The 12,588-nt window shown below is 36.6% G+C and overlaps 1 protein-coding gene across 1 annotated transcript in view; it reads left to right on the top strand.

Annotated features, from left to right (window-relative positions):
* Positions 1-12,588, top strand: part of LOC136849124 (PAX-interacting protein 1-like) — a 408,835-nt gene that overhangs the window by 269,331 nt on the left and 126,916 nt on the right. Inside the window, 2 exon segments of the mRNA XM_067122120.1 lie at positions 4,422-4,603; positions 4,820-4,918. Of these exon segments, the coding sequence (XP_066978221.1) occupies positions 4,422-4,603; positions 4,820-4,918 (281 nt within the window).

The raw sequence follows: 12,588 nt of genomic DNA, 5'->3' as shown, positions 1-12,588 counted from the left end.
GCCGGATCTAGAAAGGAGAAGAATTTCACTTGGAATCTAGATGTAGTACTTAGTGGTTATCAAGTGACTGCTTTGAACCCATGTGCTCTTCCTCTCTGAGGATTTAACTAAGAAGACTATTTTCCCAGTAGTGCTGGCCACTGCGAAGAGAGTAAGTGAAATTCAAACGATTGACAAAAGGATCAGCTTTTTGAACGGAGCCTTTTGACGAAGAGCGAGAACCCGTCACAACCTTGGCCTCGTTCCTTCACAATTAAGAGCCTCTGATATTTTAGGCATGGAAGAGGAAGAAAGAGTGCTTTGCCCGGTGAGAACCCTCAGGTACCACCTGCACCGAACCGAGAAAATTAGAGGGCAGTTTTCTAATTTATGGTGCTCAGTCAAAAATCCCTCAAGACCCTTATCTAAGAATGCTGTTTCCTTCTTTTTGAGGAACATTATTATCGAATCTCACTCCCAAGTGGAAGAAAATTATTTGAAAATCACAAAAGTGAAAGCTCATGAGGTTAGGGCAGTTGTTACATCAGTAGCTTTCAAGCACAATCTTTCCTTATCCTCTATTCTTCAAGCAACGTATTGGAGAAGCAAGTCGGTGTTCGCAATGCACTATCTGCTGGAAGTGGAAACTGTTTACGAAAACTGCAGTACCCTAGGACCAGTGTCCGTGGCTGGCATAGTGACAGGTGAGGAAGTGTAGGAAGTACTCTTTCCTATGTGTTTAGCTCTTCGTCTTGTTTGTGATGTCGAGTTCTGGGGAAGGCTGGAGGGTACAACAGTGGAGTGCCCACCACTTTTTGAGTGTTGGGTAGTGGTCATGTTAATTTTTATGTTGTAGGTGATTCTGTTACTATTTTTTTTTTTTTTTTTTTTTACTGCACCCTGGGCAGGGTCAATGATCTGAACTTTGTTTACCTTCGGTATTCTCCTTCGTTACAAAGTTCCTGCTGTGTGTTCTGTCGGCCTTAGAGCACTCTTTCGCCACAGAATATTCCAGTTCCATAGAGACGAGTCTGACTATACCATCACATCTCTACAGGGGTTAGTTGAAGAATTGGGGGAGGTATTTGGGAACGAGTTAGAGGGTATAGATGAGATTGTGGATGAAATTGAGAGTGGTAATAGTGAAGAAGATAGCGTGAATCTGAGAGAGAATGGAGGAGAAAATGTAAATCTGAATGTTGCTGGAAGAGAGAGCGAGTCTGAGAGAATGATTGCGTGCCCTGAAGCGCGTTCTAGAGGACCTGCTAGTGAGCATCCATGGGTGTTGTGTAAGGCAATTTGAATGTAGTGTGAAAAGTATTGGTTGGGAAATGCTAAAAGGGAGGAGAACTATAGAGGGATGAATGGATTTTTATTTAGCATTTCCCAACGTTTTGTGAGAGAGAGAGAGAGAGAGTGAAATTGTTGTTAGTGAGTGTTTCGGTTGTTGGAAGAGGATAATTGGTCGTTAGTTGAAGTTTGTTTACGGCGCTGTCTGTCTGTGAGAATGTGAAGGAGGGTTTGTTTGTTGTTGAGAGTCTTTAGTCAGAGCTAGTGCCGGTCAGTTTTTCTCGTGTTGGACAGTTTTCGTATGCTTTTCTGGGAGTTGTTGGTTTTTATTGTTGGTGTGCTGTTTTATTGTGTGTGTGTTTTTTTTTTCTTTTTTTTTGTATTTCCTTGTTGTGTTTGTGGTTGTTTGCGGTTGTGATCGCTACGGCGGCCTTATTCCATCTCTCAGCAACCGAGGATCAGGGTGAGTGTTGTGTGTTTTTTTTTGTGTTTTTAATTCCGCCACATCGGTACAAATTTGATGATTGTATCCATTAACTGTCATATAATATTCATTTGTTAATATGTACTTAGTGTTATGCTGTTCCAATGGACAAATTACCTCATTTGATATTTTGGTAATTTTCATTTGTTCAACTACTATTCGTATTTTCTTGTATTGTTTTACTGTCATGTATTTTTTGTTCAGACTTCTAGTGTCTGTTAATGTTATTTCATATGTTTTAAGATTTTAGGCCTTTCTTGGCTACATACGTTGTAAACTTTTTCTCTTTCTTAAATAAACACTCCAAGAAAGGTCCATTGGAGGATGAAACTTTTGGGCATATTCTAACCAATACATCTTTCATTTTCCTATGCGGAATACAACTAGATTCAGGTAACCTTTGTGATCATTGCAAGGATTGGTCTTTGGAAAAGATAGAGAAGATGATAAATTGCCTAATTAGAAGAGAAGGATAGACTTTGGAGAGAGTAAGCAGAACAGTCTTGAATCTAGGTTTGTAATTAGAATTAACACTTGGTCAAGAAGACAGAGATAAGTCTACAGTGGACCCCACCTATTTGTGGTTCTGGATTCGTGGATTTCTGTGTGGAACATGTATACATTATTCGTGAAAATTTCCATATTCGCGGTATTTTTCTTAGAGAAATATTCACAAATTATTGTTTATCATATTATTGTGACTAAGTGGACTTTTTCTGATAAAACTATTAAAATATTCTGGTATAAGCACTTTTAGAGGGTTTTCAGTGTTTTGAACTATCAAAATAGGCAATTATTAGTATTTTTAGAGGGGTTTTAAGCATTCGCGGATTTTAGCTATTCACAGCGGGTAGTGGTACGCATCCCCCGCAATACAGGGGGTCGACTGTATAGTTTCTTCTCTAGTGGATATACAGGAGATCTTTCTACACCCAAATGTCAGCTCAGGGTAGTAGGCTAGATTTAATGCAATTAGATAGTGACTCAGTTAAATCTAGAATTGAATTTTGTGTAAAGTTTAAGTCTTTTGCATTGAATGCTTCCAGTGCATTGGTGCTTCCAGTGCATTGGCATGGGCAGTGTCCCCTTGTTCCTTTGGCCACTCTGTAGATGCAGCCTTGCCTGTGACCATGGCACCCTTGCCAACAGGCCTGGTAGTCCTGGGTTTTCCAGACGAGGACTAACATCTTATAGGGTTCAACGACTGTGCCCTCTGTCTCCTGCCTTTGCTTTTGGTTTTCCATGGACAGAGTTAGATCGCAGTCTCATAAGGACAGTTATGGTAGGTCTAGAGCTTATGTTTGACCCCGTTGTCCCAAGGTTATTCTAGTGATTCGTCAGAGTCAGATGACTGATTGCAATCTGTAGTGAGTGGTGCCATTGCGCCTGCAGCTGTCACTAGCAGCCCTGAGTCTGTAGTTAGGCTATCAGAAGTAATCGTTCACGCCAGTTCTCCTCTTTGATCATTGAAGGTCCAATTTTTTTTTTTTTTTTTGATAAGGCCACTGTTATGTCTGTCCCCAGGCTTTTGTGGTTTTTTTGGACTGTTTTTCAAGCTTAGGCTAAGTGTGCCAGATATTTGCATCGCCCATTAGTCCATCAGTTTCCGCAAAACGTTGAGTCCACGTACCGTTCCACTTATGTCTTCGGTCTGCTCGAGGTGTCGCCAAGGCCATGCAAGCTGTTATCGAGTTCACACAAGGTATCTGCGAAGCTGGCAGCGAGTCCACATGGCAGACAGCAAGTCCGCACAGGCATCAGCGAGTCTGCATGGGCATCAGCGAGTCTACATGGGAATCAGCGAGACTGTACACGCATCAGTGAGTCTGCATGGATGTTAGTGAGCCTGCATGGGTGTTAGCGAGTCTGCATGGGCGTTAGTGAGTCCGCACGGGCATTACCGATTCTGTAGGGCGTTAGCGAGTTCGCAGGGGTGTTGGCGAGTCCACACAGGTGTTAGCGAGTCCATTTAGTGAGAAAGCTTTTGACTTTCAAGTTTCTGCCAGATCGATTATGCGAACTTTAGCGTCTGGTCTTGTGAGACCATATGGTTGTGGGGCTACTTTTGTCCCTGAGGAAGATGACTCGTATTGGCCTTGCTCTTCCTGACAGCATTCTCCTTTGCCTCCTATTCAGGAAGGGGCGCATTTAGTCTGACCCCTCAGTTTTAAGGAATTAGTTCAGTTGTGCTGAGACAGATATCCACAGTCCTTCCTGTAAGCTATCAGTTTCTGTACTTGGGAGGCTTGACTCAGTGGCAAATGTTTGACCAAGGAGAGTCTCCTTTTTGAAAGTCCTCTCTCTTGTCTCCCTTGCTGTCCACTAGGAAGACTATGGCATATCGAGCAGGGGATTTCTTCCTCCTCATCTCCTGATCCAGCTGTTTTGCTTACTGTATTAAAAAAGATGAATAAAATTTTCTATAAACTCCTCCAAAAAGAATTTTTTACCAATAATGTAGTATGTGTTTATTTGGACATTAAACTGTTCAGAACTATCAACCAGGTTTTTGTAATTTCATGAAATTTAGCCATCAGTACCCCCTGAAGGCTTGGTAGTCATATTTTAATAATGAAAGTAAAAGTTATATTCATTGAAAATTATATTTATGTGATATATAGCTGGCACAGATAAGGTAATTTCTTTAATAGGCTAAATTTTGTTTAAGGCTTGAAGGAGCAAAAGTAACTAAGGCAAGGGAATGGAAGCGTCCTGTGGTTAATGGCGTATGGCTGAGTGAAGTTTTGCTTGGGCAAAACACACCCCCTTTAGTATATCATGGTACTCGTTATCAACACTATCTGGATGATCCATTACGAATAGATCCTTCTTTAGCATCTCATCTTTTCAGTGAGTATCTTTTACAAGCTGCTTTTTTTATGATTATGTGCTGCATATACCACTTCCCAAACTTGCTTTTTTACTTTCATGCCATACATAATATATACCAACCTAGTATAATTTTATTGTAATATATATGAAATTTGTATATGTGAGTTTGTTTTTACATTTGTTTAAATAAGCAGTATTGCTTGGGATTTATTATTTTAAGTTACCTCCTTACAGATGCATGGAAGTATCCAATTAGTGTATCAAAAGAATCAGTAGAAAAGGCAAAGGCTGGGAGAGAAATAGCCTTAAGGAAGCGAAGATCAGAAACAGATGGTAAGGGCATTGTAAATTTCAGTAAAACCTTGCTAGTAATTCACTATGTTACACTTTGTAATTGATTTGACACTAACCTTATTGAAATCTGAGTAGTAGCACCTGAACAGATACATTTCTGCATGGCTTTCTGATAAGTAACAAAGACCCTAAATTATAGCCTGCACTTGAATATTTTCTAGATATCTTATAGCTAACAGTAATTCCACATAGTTCCTAACCTATGTTTTACACTTAACATTCAGTTAAAGAGATTAACTGAAAAATGTATCACATTTGAAATAGCAGCTTAGCAAGAATTAATGATAATAATGTAGCTGGTAAGCAAAGAAATCCGTTAGGTCGAGGTATTACTGGTAATGTTTTATGCATGGATATTTGGTAATCACTTTCAGTGAACACATGGTGTTCCATATGGATAGTCATTATAAATAGTTTCAAAATGACTGGAATGGACTTATTTGTTCACTCATACCATACTGTTGAGCCTAGTTCTGGGGCTTACTTCATAGAAAGGCAAGTGGTAAGCAGTACAGCCCGACATACCCATTTTTCCAATCTTAAAAATAAAAACTTAACTAGCGACCATCACAATCAACAAATTCATCTTGATTATATTATTAGAAGTTTGACACAAATGGTTGATTTCTTACATCTTGGTTAAATCTTGATTGATAAAAGTAAACATAATTTGCAATCATGTACAGCCTAAAATCTTGATTGATATTGGTAAACATAATTTGCAATCATTAAAACCTGGACTTTGGACCAGATCATAGTTTAAAATACATTTTTTTGATAGTGTAGCCGCTGCTTGTCCTCAAAAGAGTTACTGTACTCCCAAAGAATGCTCTTAATTTGTCTTGGTCAGGATAGTTCTAGTTTGCATAGTGATAAAATGTAAAAGACTCGGGGCAAGGGGGCTTTATCTCATGTCCACTGCGACTGCCTTGGTTTTCTTGTCATCCTACTTGCACAGATGTGACAACAGTGCAGGTGTCGGCTATCTTCCTAATTACACTCTGGTATGTCGTCCAAGAGTTCACTAACCTTCAGTGAAAAGCTTCAGCTCCTTAAATTTTAATGAGTAGTCTTATATTTGTTAAAATTGGGAGCCAGTACATCTCCTGCAAGGCAAGAAGTTAGGAGTAGATTGCTAGGCAACGCTGTAATTGCTGTGCTGTTTTATCCTGTCTCACAAAGTGATAATTAGCATTAATGCAATAATATGAGACAATTTTGTTATTGAAACTCATTATTCAGTGACCTTTTAACATTGATAATTTGAGGTTACCAAAATGGTAAATCTGGTTAGGTTAACTTAGTGTTTACAAAGCATAGCCATGATCTTAGTTCCCAATCATGCTTGACTTACAAGCTTTGGTGTTTACTAAAGGCCAGTATTTCCTTTGTAGTATTTTGTAATCAAACTAAATGGATTTTGTTGTATAGAAAGTTCCCCAGTCTAGTGTTGAAGGAAATACATTCCTGCAGATCTACTTCCAACGGGTATTACTCTGCCAGTAGTGACATCACAGGTGTTGAGAAAAATTGTTGTGATGCTTGCCATTTTCTTAGGGAATATAAAAAGTACTTTTTCATAAAGGTGAGCTTTGTCAAACAATTAAAATCTAAAGAGTGATTGATTTTATGTAAATTTAGTACAGTAATTCCAAATGAATGATTTTAATTGTGTACCAATTAATGTATCATATAACCTTTACCTGGTGCTTGGGAATAGACTGGGCAATCAAAAGTTATGAAATGAATAGAAATACATTGTATGGGTATCCATTTAGTTTTTATCTTAATTGAGTTCAGAAGCTTTTGTGAGTAATTTCTTAAAGGTAATGCTATTTTAGTAACTGAGATAAATATTTTGAGACATTACTACTATTCAGTGAATACACATGGATCATGTCACTTAACAGCATATTATGGACATGTACTTGTTGCCATGTCAGCCTATATTAATTTGAAGTGTTTGCTGCCTATACAGGCAGTCCCTGGTTAATGGCGGGCTCGGTTAACAGTGATCCGGCTTTACGGGGCTTGTCTAGCGATGAAAATTGGCAATTTTTGGGGCCGAAAATCACCATTTCCACTTATCGGTGCCAATAATTGGGTATGGCCACCAATGCATACCTAACAGAGGTGCCGATAACCGAAAATCGGTGCCTAAAATCGATTATTGGCGATTTTTGGTTATCATCACACCCTCAGAACGGAACCCTGCTGATAACCGGGGACTGTCTGTACAGTGATATAGTTAGCTAACAATAGGTAGTTTCAATAAACACTTGTTCCTTTTATTACTACTGGGCTTTTATTATGCAGGACCTGCAGATCACCTGTGTCACAGTGAATTGTTCATTCTGCTTTTGCCTGTGGTAATGGCCCAGCCCGTGTAGGAATAGAGGATAATTTGTTTGGTTGCTAGACATGTATGAAATGTGCAACATTCTCCTGGCAGCAAGTTTAAATGATGAAAGAGCTTATTTTAAGCTGTCTGTGAGTCATAGGTTTCAGTAGGAGTAGAATCCATGTTTGGGCCAATGCTCCAGAAGCAGTGGATTCTAGGAACTCCTACTTCAACTCCTCTGATGGAGATGAAGAGTCTTTCTTTGAATCTGGGAGATCTAGGGAACAGTCTTCTTTTTTAAATGAGAGAGATACTTCAAATGAGAATCTTGCCTTTCCCAGGCAGCAATATTGTATTGAAAGGACCCTGGTAGGGTCCACCCATCCCCTTCTGAAGTGTATCTTCTATGGGGTATTGATTTATCGTGGACTTTTATACTGCCAGGCAGTGGTGATACAACTGCATTAGTATAACTGTTTTACATTTATGTTCAAAAATAGAAATAATTCCATAAATACATTGCTTCTTTTAGTACCTGAAAAATTATTCTCCTAATTTTGCACTAGTAGGCTCAATCAGCTGATTCTGAGAACGTAAACATTACAAATGACGGGATAATTGGTTGTTCATATATAGTTACTCCCTGGTATTCGTGGGGGATAGGGCCCACAACCACCCATGAAAAACTAAAATCCGCGAATACTTGACACCCCCCCTCTTAAAACTCTCATAACAGCGTATTTTAATAGTTCAAACACCAATGACCTACTCTAAAAATACTTATAACTGCCTATTTTAATAGTTCAAACACCAAGTATATACCTTAAACTATCATCCTAAAACACTTTAATGTAATTTCAGTCATCTTACAATATTACTCTTAAAAATATATGGCTTACAGCTGTGTGTGACAACTAATCAAGTTACCCCTATATTCAGGCACAGCCATTTGCCCTTATACAATTTCAGTTTACTGTATTTCATATTTTCGTTTATGATACAGTAATTCATATTTCATTAAGAGAGAGAGACTGTCTGTTTGGCCAGCAACCTTCATGTCCATATGTCAAAATGATTGACAGTTAGAGCTACACCCTCTCCCACTTATCTACCAATAAAAGACTGGGAATTCCACAGAATTATGCTAAACTCTTACCTAATATACTATATTTTACTATATTTTCCTGGTTATGGAAATGCAAAAAGTTGTAGTTATAGCATGGAAAATATGAAAAAATAAATGACAAAGCAACACCATGTTTATCTATAAAATTATACAAAACATACTTGTTGCATATGCATACAAAATCTCCCTCCCCCCCCTCCTCCCTCCCTCTCTCTCTCTCTCTTATCTAAGTGAGAGAGAGAGACAGACAGACAGACAGACAGACAGAACTTCCCAGCCAATAGCATGGTGTCATGAAGAGAGAGAGAGAGGGGGTTTGCTACAAGCTCTGTGATTGGCTACTTCCAACTCCTCCAACCAGTAGCGTGTCATCATGGAGCCTGCATCAAACAATAAAAAAAATTGTAAAACGTACGTATGGGTACATGCACTCGTTCGATGATGGCTTTGTGACCTTCCTGGAGTTTGTTTCATATTTTTTATGTTAATGATACAGTAACTCATATTTCATTAAAGGATATATACAGTATCGAGAGAGAGAGATATGGGGGTTGCCTTACATTAAATATAAAAATTGAAATTATTCATGAATTATTAAGGAGAAAGAGAGAATAACTTGAGAGAGAGAGAGTGAACTGATATTATGTTTATATTTATACCTTAAACAAACTATCATCTTAAAACACTTTACAGTAATACAGTCAATCCCCACTATTCGCGGTCTCACCAATTCACAGATTTTTCAGTGGAACATATCCCAAATCATTTGTGAAAAATTCGGCAATTTGCAGACTGTTTCGTTGAGAAATATTCACTAATTAGTGTATTTTGATGTTATTTTCATGACTACATTTTTTATGATAAAAATGTGATATACTAATTTTCAGATATTAATATTAAAGTAAACACAGCGTAATATTATAAAATGTATTTTATTTTATGTTTAAGTAAATATACTGTACTGTACTGAAGTAAATTCTAGCATTTCCCCTGTTCTGTAAAAAGAAAATGGGACAGCCACAATACTCTATGAGAGAAAATGGCTCTGATTGAATGTAGTGTATTTTTATGTTATTTTCATGACTAAATACATTTTTTATGATAAAAACATGATTTACTAATTTTCAGATATTAATATTAACGTAAAAAACAGCATAATATCATAAAATGTTTATATATTTTTCAATGTATTTAAGTAGATACTGACTTGTCAATTCCTATTGTTTCCCCTGTTCTGTAAAAAGAAAATGAGACAGCCTCAATACTCTGAGAGAGAAAATGTACTATCTGATTGAATGTAGGAAGGACGTGAATTTAGCTTTCACGCTTAGCTGTAAGCCATATATTTTTAAGGGGAATGTTGTAAGATGAGTTTGAAATGATCTTAAAATTTTGAAGATGATAGTTTAAGGTATATTTGTTGTAGGATGATAGTTTAAGGTATACATTTGGTGTTGGAACCAATAAATAGGCAGTTATAATGTTTTCATAGGTAGTCTTTGGTGTCTGACCTGTTATAAGCGTTTCTAGGGAGGTGTCAAGTATTTGCGAATTTTAGCTATTCGCGGGGGTTTATGGTACCTATCCCCTGCGAATACCAGGGGTTATTGTATCATTTTAATATTTCAATATCACTTTAATATTTTAATATCATTTCAATATCACTTTAATGTCATTTCAATATACAGTAATTACTGAGTGCCTACCACGAGGTGAGAGAACCAGTTTAAGGAGCTGGGGAGAGTTCACATTAAAGAGGGGAGAGAAAACCGGTTTATCAACAGGGCTCTCTCTCTCTCTCTCTCTCTCTCTCTCTCTCTCTCTCTCTCTCTCTCTCTCTCTCTCTCTCTTTGTTGACATTTTGCTTTGTTTACGTTAATATTAATATTTGAAAATTAGTAAATAATTTTTTATCATAAAAAATATTGTCACGAAAATAACATGAAAATACAGTAATTAGCGAATATTGCTCGACAAAAAAATTGGTGAATTAGTGAATTTTTTGTGATACATTTGGAGATATGTTCCACAGAAAAATCCATGAATAGGTGAAGCCACAAATCCTGAACCGCAAATAGGTCGGGGTTGACTTCATATTACGATGATATAACAAGAAAACCATACAGTATAAATGGATTCTATAAGTAAAATAAGTTTCATTACCATTACCTTTATCTTAAATATAGCTGTAATAGCTTGTTTCACTTATGCAAATGGATACTGTGAGTGAAACACCTAGGCTAGGTCAACAGCTCACACACACACAAACTTTGTATCTGCTAGAGACTTCTCGTTTGTTGCAAAATGAAAGTAAATGATTGAATATTACTAGAATGTAACAGTTTTAGCTTACAATTGCATTTTTTTACCATTTCGGTCAAGTCAAAGTTGACCGAAGGTTGAAATTTTGGCACCTATCGTGATTTATATGAAAATATGTCAAAATTGATGAAAGCTACAACCATGAGTTATTTTTTGTTGTATTCTACATGAAATTGCGCACATTTTCATATATAAAACTTTATGCAAAGGCTAATAGAAAACTGTGCAATAATTACATCAAAGTGACTAAAGAATTTCTGAGATATTCAGCAGAGTTAGCAAGCGCGGACGTAAGGAATGTTTTTTTCAAAAGTTCACCATAAATCGAAATATTGTGCTAGAGACTTCTTGTTTGTTGCAAAATGAAGATAAATGATTGAATATTACTAGAATGTAAGAGTTTTAGCTTACAATTACATTTTTCAACCATTTCAGTTGAGTCAAAGTTGACCAAAGGTTGAAATTTTGGCACTTACCATAATTTATATGAAAATATTTCAAAACTTATGAAAGCTACAACCATGAGTTATTTTTTGTTGTATTCTACATGAAATCGCACATGTTTTCATATATAAAACTTCATGTAACGGCTAATAGAAAACAATGCAAAAATTATGACAAAGTGACAAAAGAATTTCTGAGATTTTCAGCAGGGTTAGCGAGCGGACGTAAGGAAAAAGTTTTTTTTCAAAAGTTCACCATAAATTGAAATATTGTGCTAGAGACTTCTCGTTTGTTGCAAAATAAAGGTAAATGAATGAATATTACTAGAATTTAAGAGTCTTAGCTTACAATTGCATTTTTCTACCATTTCGGTCGAGTCAAAGTTGACCAAAGGTTGAAATTTTGGCACTTCTCGTGATTTATATGAAAATATGTCAAAATTGATAAAAGCTACAACCATGAGCTATTTTTTGTTGTATTCTACATGAAATTGCGCACATTTTCATATATAAAACTTTATGTAAAGGCTAATAGAAAACTGTGCAAAAATTACGACAAGTGACTAAAGAATTTCTGAGATTTTCAGCAGAGTTAGGGCGGATGTAAGGAAAAGTTTTTTCAAAAATTCACCATAAATCAAAATAGTGTGCTAGAGACTTCTCGTTTGTTGCAAAATGAAGGTAAATGATTGAATATTACTAGAATGTAAGAGTTTTAGCTTACAATTACATTTTTCGACCATTTCGGTCGAGTCAAATTTGACTGAAGGTTGAAATTTTGGCACTTCTCGTGATTTATATGAAGATATTTCAAAACTGATAAAAGCTACAACCATGAGTTATTTTTTTTTGTATTCTACATGAAATTGCACACATTTTCATATATAAAAATATATGTAACGGCTGATAGAAAACAGTGCAAAAATTACGACAAAGTGACTAAAGAATTTCTGAGATTTTCAGCAGAGTTAGCTGATGCTTTCTTTTGGGAGAAGAAAGAAATTCACGCATGCGCAGCTGGGTCACGCTTGTAAACAAAATAACAGCGTGATCTGTGAACTCAGCAGAGTTAGCGCGTGCGGACGCAAGGAAAAAATTTTTTTCAAAAATTCACCATAAATCAAAATATTGTGCTAGAGACTTCTCATTTGTTGCAGAATGTAAGAATTTTAGCTTACAATTGCATTTTTGACCATTTCGGTCGAGTCAAAGTTGACTGAAGGTTGCAATTTTGGCACTTATCGTGATTTATATGAAAATATGTCAAAATTGATAAATTTTGTTGTATTCTATATGAAATTGCACACATTTCCATATATAAAACTTTATGTAACGGCTAATAGAAAACGGTGCAAAAATTACAACAAAGTGACTGAAGAATTTCTGAGATTTTCAGTTGAGTTAGCGCGGACGAAAG

The sequence above is a fragment of the Macrobrachium rosenbergii genome, chromosome 2 (assembly GCF_040412425.1).
Source record: "Macrobrachium rosenbergii isolate ZJJX-2024 chromosome 2, ASM4041242v1, whole genome shotgun sequence".
Lineage (NCBI taxonomy): Eukaryota > Metazoa > Arthropoda > Malacostraca > Decapoda > Palaemonidae > Macrobrachium > Macrobrachium rosenbergii.
This window is presented reverse-complemented; position numbering and strand designations above follow the sequence as displayed.